This window comes from Danio rerio, chromosome 6, assembly GCF_052040795.2.
Source record: "Danio rerio strain M-AB ecotype USA chromosome 6, GRCz13ab, whole genome shotgun sequence".
Classification (NCBI taxonomy): Eukaryota; Metazoa; Chordata; class Actinopteri; order Cypriniformes; family Danionidae; genus Danio; species Danio rerio.
In genome coordinates, this window is record NC_141026.1 from 34643813 (window position 1) to 34665422 (window position 21610).

General features: G+C 33.3%; 1 protein-coding gene across 50 annotated transcripts in view; it reads left to right on the forward strand.

Annotated features, from left to right (window-relative positions):
* Nucleotides 1-21610, forward strand: part of dock7 (dedicator of cytokinesis 7) — a 79432-nt gene that overhangs the window by 52581 nt on the left and 5241 nt on the right. For 12 of the 50 annotated variants that reach the window (XM_087257497.1, XM_087257492.1, XM_087257500.1 and 9 more), the window contains 14 exons: nucleotides 1658-1840; nucleotides 1977-2133; nucleotides 2245-2341; nucleotides 6151-6247; nucleotides 6331-6465; nucleotides 8590-8742; nucleotides 9370-9528; nucleotides 9609-9709; nucleotides 10393-10585; nucleotides 10668-10811; nucleotides 12571-12702; nucleotides 20138-20272; nucleotides 20356-20445; nucleotides 20925-21161. In XM_087257497.1, the coding sequence (XP_087113623.1) occupies nucleotides 1658-1840; nucleotides 1977-2133; nucleotides 2245-2341; nucleotides 6151-6247; nucleotides 6331-6465; nucleotides 8590-8742; nucleotides 9370-9528; nucleotides 9609-9709; nucleotides 10393-10585; nucleotides 10668-10811; nucleotides 12571-12702; nucleotides 20138-20272; nucleotides 20356-20445; nucleotides 20925-21161 (2013 nt within the window). Of the gene's footprint in view, nucleotides 1-1657; nucleotides 1841-1976; nucleotides 2134-2244; nucleotides 2342-2924; nucleotides 2943-6150; nucleotides 6248-6330; nucleotides 6466-8589; nucleotides 8743-9369; nucleotides 9529-9608; nucleotides 9710-10392; nucleotides 10586-10667; nucleotides 10812-12570; nucleotides 12703-14915; nucleotides 16632-20137; nucleotides 20273-20355; nucleotides 20446-20924; nucleotides 21162-21610 lie in introns of all 50 variants that reach the window. The other 38 variants (XM_087257501.1, XM_087257496.1, XM_087257502.1 and 35 more) reach the window with 6 other exon arrangements.

Below are 21610 nucleotides of genomic sequence, written 5' to 3' on the forward strand. Positions count from 1 at the left end.
TTTATTTTCAGGAAAACTTAAGCAGCCAAAACATCTATAATAATAAATAGATTTTTAACAACATCTATAGTAATACAGTGAATAGACTTCTAATTATAATCCAAAAAAACCTGAAAGATAGGGTCTTCCACTGATGATTACAAATAATTTGTTACATCCTTAAAGTCATCATGCCTCAAAGCATCATGAACCACCATAAGAGCTAGAGAAAAGACATTTTAAATACCAAAACAAACAATCAAAAAAAATAAACCAAAATATCAATAAACAAGTAGTTTTTAACCTTGTTCTCTCTTGAACCAGGAACTAAACTTGAGTTGGGGAAATTATTCATTAATTATGTATGAATATCTTAGTTGGCATGGACTGCTTAGCTTTCCTCATCTCGCATACTTCGCTTAGCCTCTGATAATATATTCGTCATAAATCTGCTGCGTTCATTTGCTGTCACATTTAAAGTCCCCAACCACTATCATATTTGTTCAACAGAATCAAATTATAGACACAATAGCTTTATTTCCATCCAAAGATGCAAATTAGACATAAAACATTTGCGATTAAGGGCGAGGCAGTGGCGCAGTAGGTAGTGCTGTCGCCTCACAGCAAGAAAGTCGCTGGTTTGAGTCTCGGCTAGGTCAGTTGGCGTTTCTGTGTGAAGTTTGCATGTTCTCCCTGCGTTCGCGTGGGTTTCCTCTGGGTGCTCCCCCTCATTCCAAAGACATGTGGTACAGGTAAATTTGGTAGACTAAATTGTCTGTAGTGTATAGGTGTGTATGGATGTATCCCAGAGATGGGTTGCAGCTGAAAGGGCATCCGCTGTGTAAAACATATGCTGGATAAGTTGGCGGTTCATTCCGCTGTGGCGACCCCAGATTAATAAAGATACTAAGCCGACAAGGAAATGAATGAATGAATTTGCGATTTAAAGCAGTGTTTCCATCCGAGTCAAAGAGAAAAAAATCGTCACTTCCTGATAAGGTGGTGCTAAATACCAAAAAGAAATTAACAATGGTAAGAAAAGTCACTGCGAGTCTTTTTGTTATAAAATAAATTACTTGCACCTCAGAAGATGAAGACGAAACGCAATAAATATGCAGTGGTTTTTGGAGAAGCGAGACTGCTCTTTCGGAACACAGACATTTAAAACAATTCAGGGAGGTAATATTACTGAACCACTTTGGTGACAGACATGGCTAAGGCATTTTAGAATGACCAAAACAACATTACAGATGTCGCGCATTGTGTTCGGTCTGCTGGTTTAATCATGTCTCTTCATGCCTATTTTTGTTATCACATGATCAGTTAAAATCAAAACCTTATTTTTGATGTGCATGCTGGAACTTATTCTGTAAATGTGTTTCCATTGTATTTTATGCACATTGTTTGCATTCTTTTTTTAATGCACGTTTTCAAAATTTATGAGCATCAATGTTGGCATTTGTGTTAAGCACTGTTTTTTTTGTTGTTTTTTTTCTCGATAACCAAAAATGCGCATAAAAACAGGTGGATGGAAACATAGCTATTGAAACTTACAAAAAAACACAGTGATAAAATAATTCAAACTAAAAACTGTAAAGTGGCATGTCACTAATTGACAAAAAGAAGAAATTGCTTGGTGTTCCAATGGTATATTAAATTAGCTCCCCTTGTTCTCCAGGCGACCCGTCAGCATGGCTCTTTCTCGGCCGAGTCCAGTCGTAGTTTGCTCATCTGTCTGCTGTGGGTGCTGAAGAACGCAGACGAGATGGTGCTTCAGAAGTGGTTCACGGACCTGTCTGTCTCCCAGCTCAACCGACTGCTGGACCTGCTCTACCTCTGTGTCTCATGCTTCGAGTACAAGGTCTGAAGAATCATCAATGTTAAAGAAACTTTTAACATGGGTTCATAAAAAGTGTCCTTTTTTATTGAACTCTTCACATCTGCAGAGTGATATTAATCTACGTTTGTGTTTCTGTTCATCCATTTCATACAAAAAGGCCCATTTTTTGTTCATGCAGGGTAAGAAGGCATTTGAACGTATGAACAGTCTAACTTTCAAGAAATCCAAAGATATGAAGGCCAAGTTGGAGGAAGCCATTCTAGGCAGTATTGGAGCTCGACAGGAGATGGTGCGGCGGAGCAGGGGACAGCTTGGTTAGTTAGTTAATAAATAAATAAATAAATAAATTCAAAGTTTATTGAAGACAGTTTAAAATATACCAATTTTGATGTATGTTGCTCTTTCTTTTCCTATTTTCTATATAGAGAGAAGTCCATCAGGTAGTGCTTTTGGCAGTCAGGAGAACCTGCGCTGGAGAAAAGACATGACCCACTGGCGTCAGACCAGCGAAAAGATGGACAAGTATGATATTATTTAATATTTGTATGCATTTGTGTGTCTGTCTATTTCCAAGTCCAATTTAAAATAAGTGAATATTTACTTTTTTTATTATATAATTAACTTGATACTAGTGTCAAGTATCATACTTGTAAAGTATCAAGTTCTAAATTCAAGCAACACTCTAATTTGTTCATCGTATATTAATAATTACAAAAATAAATAGTTATAATAATAATAATACCAACAACAGCAAATTCGTTTTTCATTAATAATACAAAAATTTTAAACTTATTATTATTATTATTATAATTATAATTATAATTATTATTATTATTTTATGTCAATTTATTTACATTGATTTTTCATAGTAGTGTATTATTATGCATTAATGTACATAGCAATGTATTAATCGTTAGGTCAGTATAAGGTTTGTTTATATTTTCTGTGTATTTGGTATATTCAAAGTGAGATTACTGACCATATTTTCATCCCATAAAACTATTAATATGATCTCATTACCCGCATTTATAGTTACAACCATTAACGATTTGACCTCAAATAATCCCTTTATTTGCCCTTGTTCTTTCATGTACTGTGTGTTTAGGGGCCAGAGATCAGTCAGGTATTGTACAGCTGAAACGTGTTTTGCTTTTAGTGACCCTTGCTTTGCTTCAGATCTGAATTGAAACCCCTTCCCCTCTCGCCTCTGTGCTGCTGTCCTTTGCTGGTGGCAGTTCTTACTGACCACAGTCTGATACTGACCCCAGACCTGTGTGTGTGTGTGTGTGTGTGTGTGTGTGTGTGTGTGTTTATTTGAGGGATGAAGTAAGATGTGACGTGGATGGTACGATGATGCTTTAACCTGCGTGTTTATTACAAGAATGCAATATGGCACTTAAACAGCCTTTCAGGTCCAGGATTCAGATGTAATATTCGCTCTTAACCAGTAAAAAGATGTGATCATTGGATTATATACATACTTTTTTAGAGGATTGTGGCCTTACACCGTAAATTGAGTTATATGAGAGTTGAATTTTATAGTATCTCTCTTTAATTATTTTTCAAAACAATTTGTGTTATTTAAGCTGTTTAGACCAGTGGTTCTCAACTTTCCTCCATTAGGTAATTAAAACAAGCAATATAATGAAGCATATGCACTTTTGTATATTACGTGTTTGAGCATTAAAGAATCTGCATATTAACTGAAAAAAAGGATAATTATGAATGTTGGACTGCTGCATTTTTTTAATATTCGTTTTATTTTAGATGGTAGGTTTTTGTTATGCATAACTAAATATTAAACATAAATAAACATTTCTATGATAATATATTATTAAAAACTAATTTAAAAAAATCTACAATATTTACTTGGCAATACTTAAATAATTCTGCTGCAAAACAGAAACAGTTTGTTTTTTAAGTATTTGTCAAAAATATTTTTTTATTGTTTTATGTACGTCATGCATTAGTCGAAAATGATGGACAAATGTTTTTAAGTCATAAATTATTAAGAAATAAATTAATATCTTAAGAGGATGAAAGGGGAAATACATTTGGCAACCTGAATTTCAATATGTAGCACTTACAATCAAGCTTGTCATTTTTATAGGTTTAATTGTTAAGCATGATAAATGTGCTGTTTTTTAAGCTTCTTGAAACTCATCTTGATCCCTCCACCCCTAAATGGTAGAAGCGATTAATTCACTTCAATTCAATTCAGCTTTATTTGTATAGCGCTTTTACAATGTAGATTGTGTCAAAGCAGCTTCACATAAATGGTCATAGTAACTGGATCAGGGTAGTTCAGTTTTTAGTGTTTAAGTTCAGTTCAGTTTAGCTTAGTTCAGTGTGGTTTGAAGTCATTATTGAGAGTCCAAACACTGAAGAGCAAATTCATCGATGAGTAGCTTTTCAGATCCTGAACCTTGCAAGCCAGTGGCCAGTGGCTTGCATGATTAGTAGATCAAGTCCCATTTGGTTAAGAACCACTGGTCTTCATTCTTTTAGTTTCATTGAAACCTTTTTTTTTTTGGTGGTTACTGTTTGTTGCCACTGAATAGCGAGTCATCTATATATCCGCCCTCAAACTTCTATTAGCAGATTCCCCCCTTATCAAAGGGCAAAGTGTTTGGCAGTGTGGGTGCTTCTGTTTATTTAACTCCTTTTCAAACAAATTCAATGGGATTTGCAATTTGAATTACCATTGCTTTTTAAAACGCTGCTCTTCCTCCTGGAGACCTTTTGTGCAAATATTGCAATATTGAATAGCATGTAAAATTACAAAATAGTAACACATTTTAGGGTTTATCTTGGTAGTGTTGAAAAAAATTGTTTCGAAAAATTGATTTTGCATTGATTTTTGAGATTAGCAAAATGTATCGCAATTCTCTCTTAAATCAACTACGAACTTTTTTTTTTTCGTCTTTATTATAATAGGTCACTTCATATTGATAGTAAGTGAGTTAAAGAGATTATCAGGAAAGGCCCACGAGTTTGGATTCAAACTTATAGCAGCACAGCTGTGCTATTTTGCCTGTTTGTTTGCAAAACAGTGTTTTTGAGACTGAAACCGCAAAAATCTAAAAACTGATTACAAAGTGGAAGTTTTTGGGAAATGCTGCTGTTGTCATGTCTGTAAACACCTGAAAACAAGAGTGCCATCTTGAAAATGATGACATCATACAGCATATTCTACATACACATTAGTGCAGAGCCACTGACGGCACATTGTCCTGGCTTGCTTTTAAGGACTGTTTACTAACAAAGTAACCAAATACTGTCTTGGGACATACAGTAGTGTTTTTTTTCCATCGTTGTTTTGTAAACATAGCCTTAGTTATGGAAACTCTTATAATTCACTTTCAGAATTGTTATTTTATTTAAATGTTTTATTTAGGTTCAAGTTGTTTTTAAGGAATTGGACGCAAGCAGAGTATGATTGTAAAACCTACAGCACCATCTGCTGTTAAAAACTAAGCTCAGAATCAATTCAAGAGAGAGACGCATTTTGAAAGTTGCAAAATCAAAATTTAAAACAGTTTTTCCCCTAAGATCTAGTTTACCTACTGTAAATAGTTTAAGAGACCTTCTTTCATCATCTTTAAATAATGAATTTTTTAATTTTAATTTGTCAAAAAAAGACAATAATACTAATGCATGTACATAGTGAATCTCCAGGTGCAGGGTTGCAGTTTAAGAAAATAGCATCACACCACATTTTCCCAAACCTTTTAACAGCAGACCACCCTCTCTGCTTCTAACAATAATAATAAGTCTATGACAGGGCTGTGGCTTCCTCCTTTTCTATAAAGCTTTGGTATAGGGTTATGGTACAGTTATTTGTGTGTGACCATACAGGTTTAAGGGAACCCTACTGCGCAATGGAACAAGCCAGGAGCCTTTCTTAGTTAGGTTTGTAAGCTTACTAGGATATGCTTACACATTTACTATTATTTTCTATTGCTTAACCTCTATTATGTGTTTAGGCCGGAACTTATTTTGCATCTTTATTTTTAAAATTTTATTTTACATGTAAACACATTGTACATTGTTATTATGTTAATTTCAAATATTAGACACAAAGATTGTAGTGTAAAGAGTTTAGGTTATGCATGTATTGGTAAGAGTTAAGATTAATTCTTCACACTGGAAAGGACACAAACATAATCTGTACGAGTGGAGTTTATAGTCTGTATGCTGAGGACAGTGCTCCTCTGTATACACTCACTTGAATGCTTGTGTGGAGATTGCTGTGGCATTCAAGGATGCGTTCGCTGTTGTACATTGCATATTGCACCATTTTAACAGTTCATTGCCACATTGTTTGTCAGGACCAGGGCCGAGCTGGAGCATGAAGCAATTATTGATGGAAACCTGGCAACTGAAGCTAATCTCATCATATTGGATACGCTAGAAATAATAGTGCAGGTAATGATTGTATAGCCACCTTCAATAATTGTGAGTGTTTGAACACAGAAGACATTTATTCTGACTGTTATTGTGTCATGTAGACCGTGTCAGTGACGGAGTCCAAAGAGAGCATTCTGGGTGGCGTTCTGAAGGTCCTGTTACACAGCATGGCATGTAATCAAAGTGCCCTATATTTGCAACACTGCTTCGCTACACAGAGAGCTCTTGTGTCAAAGGTGAGTCAACACTGTTCAGGTCAGAGACTGGACTTTTGTGTTAATACCAGTTAATCTGTAGGTTTCTCTCTTCTACCAATATGAACCAATGATTGATATGATTTTTTTATTTTTAAACTTCAGCTTCATATCTTCTGACCAATCAGATGCTCTCTAGAATCTGAAGTGTCCCTCACTCTTTAAGATATGGCTCAAATTGATCACATTCACAAGTATTCAACATTTACTTACTTAAGAAAATTATAAATGGTAGCTGACACTGCTGCAGCAGATGCAGTGATATTATGCAGATGGGCTGTTTTACTACCTAACTGTGGACTACAGATGCATGAATCAGCTAAAATGTCATCCGAGGCTTCATACTAATCACCCACCCGCACATATTATTTTATCTGATATATATATATGCACTCGATCGTCTTTTTAATAATTCCAATTCTTTGTTTTAAGCATGATGATAGGTCAGCGTGGATTGTTCATTATTAACAGCAGATTCAGTGAGCTAATCTGCACATCTCTGATAGTAAAATAATATGCTAATTGCAACTGTTTTAAATGAACATTTATTTTTTTAAAACAAAAATTTCTTTTAGACATTTTCTTCATTTTCAAATTGATGCACAAGATGCAAATAGATTCTTTTGTTTTTAATTCTCTCCTTTAAGTTTCTCTTGGATCTGTTTCACCTCCATTTCTGCTTTAACAAATGGACCTCCACCATGCGCATATTTAAAAAAAAAAAAAGCATGCAAATTAGGGCCTGTTTGCCTGATGAAAAATGTATTAAACACATTCGTATTTTATAGAATGTGTTTAGAAAATACAAAGCAAAAATCATTAATAATTAATCTCATGCACCAGCGACCCACCCGCAATTCATCATAAAGTATTTTTTTATTACTCCACCCACGGATTATGCAGCGCCCGTGCATAAAACTGCCATCCGCGCTTCACTACTGTGGAGTGTTTTCAGGCGCCGTGTAAAATCATTGTACTTGCTGAAGCCATGGTATGGCAGCAAAGTTTTCCAGTTTAAATGACAACTTATTTACATTATGGGATGTTTTTTTATAAGACATTTTAAGACATTTTTTTACATTACATTTTAAGACTTTTTATTTAAAAAACAGATGTTACACACATACTGTTAGCTATGGAAGGCAAAAACTTTAAAGCTCATCTCAAAATCATTCAGAATGCAGATAGAACCTTATAATTCCAAGGTGATGAGATGCAACAAGCTGGATTGAATTAATTGATTAAATTTTTAATTGATTAAAAAAATTATTAAACTCAACTCTAGGGTGAAAAACTTAACTCTAAAACTTAGTCTATAGTGTTCATATTTGACAAATAATTATATTTCAAAAGAACTCTGGCCCTAATATAGATATATTTTCCAACAGCAATGCTTTAGGGGACCTTTGAGCTGCATTGTTGTTTGATAACCTTAAGTTAAGTTGAGCTTTATAGTCATTCCATTACATACAGTGGAACGAAATGTTGTTTCTTGCAGGACTATGGTACTGCAAAAATAAACATAATCATAAATATAAACACAACACTGAATATTAGAGCTATTTTAAACCTATACATAACTAACATAACGGAGCAGTAATCTAACTATACCAAGTACTACAGTAACTACAGATACACTATAAATAAATATTTAAACGATACACATAACCTGAGACACACTATACAAGTGCTTTTACACAAGACTGAACAATATTGTGCTAGATATATATGTGCAAAAAGAAGTACTTTAAAGTTGAAGAAAACGAGTAGTGTGACATGATTTGTGGTACATTCACAGGTAAACATTGTTTTCCTTATTTAGTATTTGTAAGATGGAGTAAAAGTAAAGTGTCCTGTTTCTACAGGTGGTTTGTCAAGCCCACTCACCTGTATGAAGCACACTTCAGAAACGCACAATGTTTTTTTTAGAGATATAGAGTGATTGTATGAAAGTGTCTGGTGTAAATGCGCACACTGGTGCAGGTGTCTGAGAATGTGTCAGAGATGAAAGAGTGAGTTTTCTATTGGTGGTTTGTCAAGCCAACTTACCTGTGTGAGGCACATTCAGAATTGCCTAATGTTTCTCATTAAGTGATGTGTGTCCAGTTTCCAGAGCTGCTGTTTGAGGAGGAGACAGAGCAGTGTGCTGACCTGTGCCTGCGTCTCTTGAGGAACTGTAGCAGCAGCATCGGCACCATCAGAGCCCACGCCAGCGCCTCTCTCTACCTCCTCATGAGACAGAACTTTGAGATTGGAAATGTGAGAAGCATTTTAACACACTCTGACATACTTGTGTAATGTTGCACGGTATTTATGGTTATGAGGATTTAGACATTGTATTTGTGTTTAGATGAATATTTAAGCATTTTATTCTCTCTATAACAAATGAAGTGTGCTTGTTGGTGCAGTTAGTCTTGTGGGTAGTGCACCAGCATGTAGTGCTGTTGCGCTTCGGGTAACCCGGGAATTCGGCATCCGGCTTTTAGACAGTGTCACATTATCCTTGAGAAGTGTTTCCACACAAATATTGACAAATATAGCTTTATTTTAGTTTTAATATTGTGTTTGATGAATAAAATGTTCAAATAATATCTTAACTGTCACATTTGATTAATTGAATGCATTTTTTGCTCAATGAAGTATTAAAAGTATATATCTGAAAGACACTGCATTTTTAATTAAAAATAAAATTTAATTTAAGTAAAATATGCTTTTCATTTGTGTTATAAAAATATAAGTATTAGGTATATACTTTAACATTTACAGTGTGTTTAAATATTGTATTAATGACAGATCTTATTTGATAATCAGTCATTCTTTAAAAAGTATTTTGGTTTTTTTGGTGGTAATATGAGGATTCATCTTTGTTTCTCCACTCACCTACAGAACTTTGCGAGGGTGAAAATGCAGGTGACCATGTCTCTTTCATCTTTGGTGGGGACATCTCAGAACTTCAACGAGGAGTTTTTGCGGCGTTCACTCAAGACCATCCTCACGTATGCAGAAGAGGATCTAGAGCTCAGAGAAACCACTTTCCCTGACCAGGTCAGCCTCGACAACCTGTTTACCTCACCAGCTGTTTACTAGTTCCTGATGCAAAACACTGACTTGGGCTTTGGTTTTAGGTTCAAGATCTGGTGTTTAACCTGCACATGATCCTGTCGGACACGGTAAAAATGAAGGAACACCAAGAAGATCCAGAAATGCTAATTGATCTGATGTACAGGTACTGATTTTTATTATTATTACTTTTTTATATTATTATTATTATTATTATTATTATTACTATTATTATTATTACTGTTATTATTATTTTATTTATTATTATTATTATTACTATTATTAAATAATAATAATAATGATAATAATAATATTAATTTTAATAGTATTATAATAATACTAACAAAAAATGAACTTGACTTATTAAATTACTTTTTTAAATGAGAAATTTACAATTTGTTTATCAGATGCTTATTGAAAGTGAAGGAATGTAATCTACAAATAAATTATAAGTGTTTTTTTAAAATATATTAATATTTTCATCAAACTGTCCTGAAAATATATATTTTGTGGTTTAATGCTGAAAATTCTGAATTGCCATCAAAGGAAAAATGCTATTTTAAAATATGTTGGTTTAAATTGTAATAAAATGTAATATATTGTATTATTTTCTACTCTAAATGTATAAATATTTATATTATTAATAAGCTTTTATTCTTAAAAATTCTACATTTTACCACCCTAAATCTTTTATCATTACATTTTTATTCCCTTTTTTGAAAGTTACTAGAAATAAGATTTAAAAAAATACAATGACCAGGTCAACAAGCTTTACTTCGAAACATAAAGAAAAATTTCAGTTCTCACCAGCATTTTTTAAAACAAATATCATGTGTGTGTTATTTACAGGATTGCTAAAGGCTACCAGACATCCCCAGACCTACGACTGACCTGGCTGCAGAATATGGCTGGCAAACACTCAGAGAGAAATAACCATGCAGAAGCAGCCCAGTGTTTGGTCCACAGCGCCGCCCTGGTGGCTGAATACCTCAGCATGCTGGAGGACCGCAAGTACCTGCCTGTGGGCTGTGTCACATTTCAGGTTCTGACCACACTCTGTGATTCAGTGTCAGTCATTTACTTTCAGATTGTGATATATTATTGATGTCTTTGTCACATTGCAGAACATTTCCTCTAATGTGCTGGAAGAGTCCGCTGTGTCAGATGATGTTGTGTCTCCAGACGAGGAGGGCATCTGCTCGGGGAAGTACTTCACTGAAGCAGGTTTAGTTGGGTTGCTGGAACAAGCTGCAGCCTCCTTTTCTATGGTGAGTTCTTGATTTTAGCTTTAGCTGTATTCTATTTTCACTTTCATTTTTAAAAAATATATAATCAGTTTTATATGTACTGTTATTCAGTAATTTTATTATAAATAATTTGGTAATCATTTTGTTTTGGGGAAATATTTACTATGAGATTTAAAAGACCTCATATTTATTATGGCTTGGTTATATTCAGATGTTTCAATTTCATTATGAATAAGCAACTTATTTAATACATATCTTTTGTGGCATATTAGCAGATTCTTTTTTACTACATAATAGTAATTATAATTAGTCATTTGCTTTGTAATATAAAGTTAATGGTTTTGGATACATTCATTTGTTATTTTTTTTTAATTAACACGTTATCATAGATGTAAATGAATTACATATTGGTGGTTTTGTATTTATTAATAAATAATTTCTAATGAATTTCCAGATTGTACCTGATTAAAGAAAAAACTTCTTATACTGATTTGCAAGAAAGTCCTAATATTGAGCTTAGCCAGGTCTCTGTTGTTAAAGATGTTGTCAATATCAGCGAGATTTCCTAGTAAAATAAAGATGAAATTAACTTTGTCAAATTTGATGATGCTGAATAGATAACATATCACTTAATCCTTTGTATCCCCTGCATTATTTCTACAATAGCAGTTATTTTTATAAACTATTTTTATTTTAATAGTTGTTATGTAAAATATTATTATAATTATATTATTATTATTAATATAATCGTTGTTGTTGTTTTTATCCTGTCATTTAAAATGTTTGAATAATAATGTACTTTAAATACTATTGATAGCTAGTATGTAATAATAAATCTTCAAATAGTTAAACTTGCACAAATTGTTATTTTTTTTTTATACATACAAACTGCGCAATAATTATTTAAGTATTAATTTACTCCCTTCTGAGTTTTTTTTTATTGGGTTATATTTTATATAACTATATTTTTATATATTTATGAATTATAAAAGCTTATTTATTATGTTAGGTTTTTATAGTGTGTGATGTTTTTATTTTCTTGTTGGGTCTGATGCTACGTAAATCCGTTCTGCATTACAATTTATTGTGATGTTTTGAATGAGAAAAGAAGGAAACTGAAACTGATATGCATGTTTATAAAGAATAAGTAAATAACAGCATAAAATGTTTATCGAAATAAAAAAAAAAGGTCAAATGCCAAAGGATTTATTTTAATTAAAAAAAAAAAAACTAATTCAGAATGTATTATCTAAGCAAAACTTACTAATTTTAATGCAAAAGAACATCACATAAACACAGGTAAATAAATCTGTAAATAAACCTGTTTCTGTTTAGATGTAGTAAAATGCCTACAGATAAAATGTAGATCAAGTTAACTTTTTTCTTTCATTTATAATTATTATTATTTATTTATTTATTTTACATTTAAATCAAGATAAGACACAAAATAATCTCATACTTATGCAAATCGCTTCAGAATTGAATAAATATTTCTAACCTGGCTCAGAGGAAGACTGTTAAATGGTCATACAAAACATTGTAAAACCTATAATGCTGTCATATTTCATTTATCATGTTTTGTAAGTGTGACATGCTATTGCAAAACAGGCACCATTTAGGAAACTAGCCTTCCACAGTTATTCAAATATTTACAGTACATCTTAAAATACTTTTGTAATACATTTTGAGTGAAATAAAACATCTGGTCTGCCATCAAATAACTGTATTACATCAGATATTTTGTAGGGCATCAGCCACTCTTATCATCATTTCTCTCCAGGCTGGCATGTACGAAGCGGTCAATGAAGTCTACAAAGTGCTCATCCCTATTCACGAGGCCAACAGGGATGCTAAGAAGCTTGCCACTATTCATGGTAAACTTCAGGAAGCCTTTGGCAAAATCGTGCACCAGGTAAATGCTTATGTTCAACAAAATCATGCTTAAAATAGATGCTCGGTTTAGCTGAGTGTAAGACAACAAGCGTAAGCAGTGTAAGACAACTGGACTTTGTATGATTGCCCTAGTACTGTAGTACAAAGCAACAATCAGCCAGTTGTCTACATTGGCAACATTTTTGTTGTGTATACAAACAGACTTGAGTTCTGTGTGACACGTGAAAGAGACTTTGAGTTTACATGAATGCGTGACTGTTTATCTCTTCGTCTGTGAGAGTTCATGGGCAATATCAGTGGAGTTCACACCAAGATTGATAACTCTTATTAGCAGCTTTGATGTTTAAAACCACTAGCTGATTTAGCTTGGAATAATTCTAATTTGCTGTCAATATTTTTTATTGTTCATAAGCGGAGAAAAAAAAAACACTCTAAATATGATTTCAACCATTTTTTGTGATTATTTTTGTGGCTGTTCTGAATAGTTGTTAATAGTTATTATTGTTGGTGTGAGTGCGTCTTGCTCATACTGTACAATAAGTTGATGATTTGAGCAAAACCAAAGATTTTGTTTTTACTTGATGCCCGCTTAAAAAATCCCACATAGATGTGTGTGAAAGGAGGAAAGCAGATTAGCATATATGCATAGGGGGGATTTTGATCTTGGTTTGTGAACAAGTGGTTGCATAGCAGCATGAAACAATAATTACAAGTAAAAAAACAATTAATGTGGCAGTTGTTATAGGAAACCCTGGCATGCCACCCAAAATCTATCATGATGTACAATCACTTTCTTTTATAAATGTAAAAAATCTAGTTATTTTATATTATTGCATGTGGTATGTACGGTAGGGTTGCATAGTCTTGTATGGCAGACACAGTCTAACAAAATACACTGCTATTTAAATGATTGGGGTCAGTAAGATTTTTTTTATATAGTTTTTTAAGTCTCTCATTGTTACCAAGGCTGCATGAAAAAATACACAAAGTAATAATGAGAAATATTAACATCTAAAAAAAAGTCTTCTTCTATATTTTAAAATGTAGTTTCTTTTTTTGTGATGGTAAAGCTGATTTTTATTGTTAGTGGCATTGCTCCAGGTTGCCACATGATGCTGTTAATTTGATGCTCAAATGTTTATTTTTTTTTATTATTATGAGTAGAATCACAAGTGTGATATTTATTTATTTATAAAACAGTTCAATTCAATATTGCATGAGTTACATTTTAGATACAATAATGTCTATTTTTGTGTTTCAACTGGCGCAGAATATTTGTATCACCTGTTTTTAAAACAATTTGCTTGAATAATCTATTAATTATCATTCATTAAGAAAAGGGACGTTCCATTACCTACTACCATATTTAACAAGCCTAAACCAGCCAAGGCACCTGCCCTGCTTAAAACACAGATAAATATAATCTAATTAGCATCCAAAAAAAATTATTCCCTAGCTCTGCTTAAATTCCTTAATGATAGAAAGTTCAGTGAAACGTTCAGTGCGGGTCAAAGGTTTGGGGTCAGTAGGATTTTAAATGTTTTAAAATACGCTTCTCCTGCTCACCAAGGCTGCATTTATTTCATTAAAAATACAGCACAAATTGTAAAATTGTGAAACGTTATTGCACTATAAAAAAACTGTTCAAAAGTAGTTTACCATTTAATTTAATAATTTATTCCAGTGATTTTATTGATGAATTATTAGCTGCATTACTCCAGTCTTCAGTCATGTGATCCTTCAGAAATCACTCTAATATTTATTATAATAATTATAATTATAATAATAATTATTATTATTATTATTATTTTTAATGGTAATAGTAATAAAACAATGACTTGAGTAATAATTTAATTTAATACTACATACAATAAGTAATAACTAAATATTTAATAAAAAAGTATTTGACTATTTATTATTATTATTATTTTTTTTATTCTTGATGAACAGAATAATTTTATTTAAATTATTAAATAAAATTTGTAATAATAAAAAACTGACCCCAAACTTTTGACTAATAGTGTATTTGATTTATTTTTAGATATTGTATCATTATTAAGTCTTTTTTAGTTAAATCTCTAAATAAAACTGTACATTTCTTTTCCCAAAATCATACTGCCCCCAAACTATTAAACAGTAGTGTATGGTTTTCCATAAAGGTGAGTCTGGGTTTCTGCAGGGGGCGATTGTGAGCTGTTTGTTGATTTGTGCTGTATTCTCTCTGTTACACAGAGCACAGGCTGGGAGGTAGGTGCTGAACTTCATGGTTAATGCTTGGCCCATACGTGCAAGCTGTGGGCTTTTATCATGACTCTCTTTTGCTGTGAATTTGACCCATTAACCTTTTTTATGGACGTTTTTCATTTCTTCGTCCATCCCTTCATCTCTTTTTTTTATTATCTTTCCTATGGGACTGCTGTCAGTGGTGTCCGGACAGTAGCATCCCCTCTCGTCTTCTCATCCTCCTCTCTCTTTCTCGAGGAGAAGCAATGTTAACATTGTCAGATTGACAGGCCATGCATGGAAGCCACTGTGACACTAATGACAAGATTTATTCATGAATGCGTCATTTCACTCCCTCGTTCGCCTCTTTCACACTGTTTCATCAGCACTGTCATCCATGTCTTTTCACCATGTCTCAAAAGCACAGGGTTCGATTTACACGAGTCTTGCTGATTATCTTGAAGAACTGTTTTGCTCAAAAATGACAATTCTTTAATTTTGCTCACCCTCATGTTGTTACGATCTCGTGTGACTTTTCTTTCTTTTATAAAACATGGAGACATTTTGAATTGCGGGTTGATTTTAGATGATAGTGTTGGGTTCAGTTCAGAGCTTACAACACTTTAAAAAAACATACCAATGGAAAAAGTGAAAGGGAGAATACTTTCGAAACCAAAGATACTTAAATAGTGAGCAGACACTGTGGCTGCATCCAAAACCGCCTACTACTCAGTTTAAATTTAAACGTACTACTCGACCGTTAGAAAAGTACATTCTATACAGTATGAATGTGAAAAGTATGAATAAAGTACTACATCCGCCATTTTGTCATGGTCACGTGCCCTACCTGCGTAAGTTGTGTCACTTCACTCCCATTCATAAATTCTCTCGCGGGGAATCATGGGATAGTGCAGCATGCATGGGATGCGCACTTCAGAATTTCATTGGAAGTAGTAAGTCATCTTGGTACTTCTCGTATACTGATTTTCGAATTCTATGAATTCGGACAAACTACTTGGCTCACATACTGATTTTAGTGTACTATATAGTGTGGAAGTATGCGGTTTCGGAAGCAGCCTGTGTTTTTAGCTTTACAAATTGATCTATTGTGTTCTATTGAATAAAAATCGGTTATACAGGTTTGGAATGACATGAGAGTGATATTTTAGATAAAAACTAAATCTGAATTTTTGGTATTTTGGCAAATTATGCTTAATTTTTCTTTAAATGGACTTGCCATGGTGATCATCAACTCCAAAACTATATTGACGTGCTCAAAGTGATGTCCAGTGACCTATTCTTTATGCTAGCTTTTGTTTTATGGCAAACTAAATCGATCCCTGAGTTCTAATTTACACCTGTTTGTATTACTAGTGTTCATTTTTACTTTTCTGCATGGCAACAACTCAACCAAAATTGTCCTATTTACAGCATTAAACCAGGAATGCACTGTTCCTTAAGTGTCTGTTTAATCTTTTTAAGACCTTTTTGTGCCTGCTTCTTCCTTCTTGCATGTTTATTGTTGGGTTTTAGTCTTTTTGTGTGTGTTTTTTAAGATATGGATTTATGGAGTTTGGTAGTATTGCTGTTTGTTTTGTGTATGTTTGTTTTGTTAGTCTTTCAAAGAGTTTCCTGGTTTCCTGATTAAAATGTTCTGTTCTCTCCTTTTTTTATTTCCCTGGTTGCTGACCCCTCCTCTTCCCACTTTAATTATTGTGTCTTGTGGTAAGTTCATAGTTTGAGGGTTTATTTCTATAGCTTTCTATGACTGAACAAACAAGCACACTGAACCAGAGAGGGGCTGAACCATCTCAGACAACTGCAATCTGCAGCGCAAGATTTCCACAATATCGTAATGTCCATTGATTTAAATGTGCTAATTTGAATAGTTTTACGGGATAAAAAAAAAATAAAATAAAAATTTTGTCCAGACTGACAGAAAAGCTAAATTATTAACAATCATTTTAAACAAGCCTCTATAATTTAAAGTACAGTTGTCAAGATGTGAAGTTGGTCTACATCTACTGCACAACATTCGTTCATGTCTTTGGATGATTTAGAAAAGTTTTTTTGATCTGCTTCAAATGTTGACTACTGTTCTGTATGTAGCAGTTATATTAATATTACATTATATTCCATGTTTGTCACTAACATTACTTTATTTCCCATTCTGATGGAGTTTTGAAAAGTAGCATTTATTATATGATTTAGTGTTAATGTCTACGTCGAGTTGTACTTAATAGCATATTTGCTTTAATGAGCAGTTGAATAGGTGTACATAATAAAGTGGCCAATGAGTGCATGACTACCGTTTTACTACTTTTGATGATGTTAGTCGGCATTCTAGTTAAAAGACGCTCTTGAAAACAATTTATGACTACAAATATAACGCACAGCTACTTATTTTAAGAGTACTATATACAGTTAAATTATAAAATTATTATTAGAATTAATTAGAATTCCTTTAAAAAAATAAATTAGAAATATTATTCATCTTTTATATATATATATTTCCCAAACTATGTTTTACAGAGCAAGGAATTTTTTACTGTATTTTTGATAATATATTTTCTTCCTGAGAAAATCTTATTTGTTTTATTTTGGCTTGAATAAAAGCAGTTTTTAATTTATTAAAAACCATTTAAATATCAATATTTTTAAGCAATATATTTTCAATTGTCACCAGAACAAAGCATTATTAAACAGTTATTTGCCTAATTACCCTAACTCACCTAGGTCGCCTAATTAACCTAGTTATTGGAAATGACTTATTAAAACTATTATTTTTAGATAATAATGTGTTGAAAAAAATCTTCTTTCCGTTAAACAGAAATTGGAAAAACTTATATACAAGGGGTGAATAATTCAGAATTCAAATGTATGTGTGCTATGAAAATATATTTTAATGGAAATTTGTCCATCAACACTTGTTAGATACTGACCAAAATTCTAAAAAGAAGTCTGAGTATGGTTGGTCTGCTTTAGTTCAGCCCTTATCTGCACGTGACTGATACTTCACTTCCTGTGTGTAAAGCACTCAGACATGCTTCTGGCTCTCTACACATACACAACTATAATCAACAACTCTTTGTTTTTTTTTTGTTTTTTTTCTTACTGTGCTTTATTTGCCTACCTTGTAACTCCCGCACATATTAGTTCTGTCTATCATTCTGTTTCTATTAACGTAACCGTTTCAGTCTGGCATTCTGAATTGGGCCACAGCGACACGTTTTCAGCACTTCCTGCATCATAAACATTGTTTTGCTTCATTCCTTGACTCTTCTTTGGAGTGCAGATGTTGCTCACTTGCTGTTTAAGGACGTCAGGTTTTCTTTGGTTGTCCTGTCATGTCCACCTCTTCTAATCTAGTTTTCAGAGAAAGGTCATACTGTGTTCAGAACTGCTTCTTGCTGCTGTCTTTCATCTTGGCTCAAACTCTCATGTTTTTCAATTCGATTTTTGTGATGTGGAGATCCTTACTTTCTTCTCAGCTACTACTTTCTATAAAAGATCAAATACATTAACCTACATATATGTTGCGCAATAGTTCGGGGCTGGTAACATTTTTAAGAAACTGTCAGATATTAAAATAGATGGCAGTAGCTTTAAACTGTAACAACATTTTATAATTGTTTACAATGTCATTTATTACTGTATAGAAAAGCCATTGGCCTGCAGTGGCTCGTGATCTTTCATGATCAATTTTGTATACTTATTTATTTGTTTAAGAAGTATTTATTATTACACACTACCTGACAAAAGTCTTGTCTCCGATCACAGTTGTTAGAGCAACAAATAATAACTTGACTTCTAGTTGAAATCTGGAAAAGTGGCAGAAGGTAGATTTTTTCCGATGAATCATCTGTTGAACTGCATCCCAATCATCACAAATACTGCAGAAGGCCTACTGGAATCCACTGGACCCAAGATTCTGACAGAAATAATTCAAGTTTGGTGAAGGAAATATCATGATGTGGGGTTACATTCAGTATGGGCGCGTGTGAGAGATCTGCAGAGTGGATGGCAACATCAACAGCCTGAGGTATCAAGACATTTGTGCTGTTCAGTACATTACAATCCACAGGGGAGGGCAAATTCTTCAGCAGGATAGCGCTCCTTCTCATACTTCAACCTCCAAATCAAAGTCCCTAAAAGCAAAAAAGGTCAAGGTGCTCCAGGATTTGCCAGCCCAGTCTCCAGATATGAACATTATTGAGCATGTCTGGGGTAAGATGGAGGAGGAGGCATTGAAGATGAATTCAAGGAATCTTGATGAGCTCAGAGTCCTGCAAGAATGCTTTCTTTGCTGTTCCAAATGACTTTATTAATAATTATTTGAGTCATTGTAAAGATGTATGGATGCTGTTTTCCAAGCTCATGGGAGTCATACACAATATTAATTCTTTTTTCCACTGCACCATGACTTTATATTCTATACTGGACATGATTTCTGTTAAGTAAAGTCAGACCTTTTTGTTCTAATTAAATGATTAAAAATCAAGGCATAATCATATTTTATTTTGGTAAAATAAGTGGCTTTTACCTTTCATATAAACCACTTTTGATACCAAATGATTTATGACAAGACTTTAGTCAGGTAGGGTAAATGCTGAAAATGTGTCTGCAAAAAGAAATAAAAATTTTAAATATGCAATACATTTTACCCTCTATTTAATCTTAATAAATTGCTTTGCTAAATGAAAGTATTAATTTCATAAAAAATATTACTCACCCCAAACTTTTGAATGGTATTTTAAAATCAACAAACAAGACATAATGCTATTAATGTTAATAATAATAATAATAACAATAATTCAAATCAAGCAGTGAAGGTGAAGGGGTTGAAAGCTTTTTTTTTCTTCTTTTTATCTGAAGTTTTGTTGAATATTTTCAGATGTGGTATGTTAAAATAATATTGTGTTAGTGCCTGTTTTTTCTTCTTCTTCTGTATTTCAGTGTTATACAATTGCATCACTATTTCCAGTGTTGAATGCAGTTTATGTAAACATGTGCCAGACAATGTTTACATGGCTTTTGTCACTTGATAACTTGCTGCCAAGAGAAAATGTTATGTTTGCCTCATTGCACTTTACCTTTCTTTACGAGCAACTGTTTTAGAATGTCAACCCATGACATACTGTATGTCAACGTGTATCAACAGGACTTCTATTTCTGTGTTATCCGGCATTTGAAAAACTGGTTGCTAAAGATGACACATTTGTTTGTTTCAGGATGGAAAGAGGATGTTTGGCACCTATTTCAGAGTTGGATTTTATGGTTCTAAGTTTGGTGACTTGGATGAGCAGGAGTTTGTGTATAAAGAGCCAGCCATCACTAAGTTGGCAGAAATCTCACATCGACTTGAGGTATTTGATTTGGTTTACATTTTCCATTTATTTTTTTTACACAATTAACCTTCGCTGTTGTAACAATTCTGTTTAAATTTCAGAGTTTTTATGGTGAAAGGTTTGGTGAGGATCAAGTTGAAGTCATCAAAGACTCAAATCCAGTCGACAAGTGTAAACTGGACCCAAATAAGGTGCAGTGTTTAGATTTGATTACTCTTTACAGGATTCCCACGCTTTCATGAACTGCAGATTCAAGAACTTTTTATAACACCATTCATTTTAAACACCTTTGTAATTCATACCTCGGCATATGTATAAGTATCACTATACTTAATATTTCAATTACACTTCAAATTTACTTTAGAATTTTTCAGAGATTGACCATTTTAAAAAGTCATGTTCAAAGAACTTTAATAAAGTGTGTCTAATTCAATACTGGTAATACAATTTAATTTAATACAATTGTTAAAATAAAACCAAAACCAAATTTAATTCAAGCACTTTCAAGGACCTATGTTTTTTTCAGTACTTTCCAGATATTTGCATATGTCTGAAATTGAAACTCTTTTAAAGAAGTACTATTTTCAGGAAGCGCTGGAACTATGTTTTTACTTTTTGTATAGATTTGATGACAAAAATATTTGACATGATTTTCTGTTTCATTATTCAGGCCTTCATTCAGATCACGTATGTTGAACCATACTTTGACACTTATGAAATGAAGGACCGCATCACATATTTTGATAAGAACTACAACCTGCGGCGCTTCGTCTACTGCACACCATTCACACTCGATGGAAGAGCTCATGGTGACTTACATGAACAGTTCAAACGAAAAACCATCCTTACTACCTCTCATGCGTTCCCCTACATCAAGACCCGCATCAACATCATCCACAAAGAGGAGGTAAAAACACACACCCCATTTGCATAGCTTGTAGGGGGTTTGCAACCCTTCAGACACTGTATTTCCCCAAAGCATCATTTGGTACATATGCAGTAATACAGTGCTCATTTTAAAGCTTCCATGAAATTAAAATAAAGTTGTTTAGATGTTAGTATCACTATTTGACTATTTTTAGGATATCTATAAGCTAGTGTGACGATGACAAAATTCACAGTTACAAGATATAAAATTGGTTATAAACATGGAAGGCTTGTAGTTTGTCACTTCCGCCTAAATCAGGGGGTCCAAACTCGGTCTTGCAGGGCCAGTGTCTTGGAGAGTTTAGCTCCCACCCTAATCAAATACCAGAACCAGCTAATTAGGCTCTTACTAGATATACTATATTAACTTACCAGCTAAACTGTACAGGACACCAGCCCTCCAAGACCTAAATTTGGACACCTCTGGCC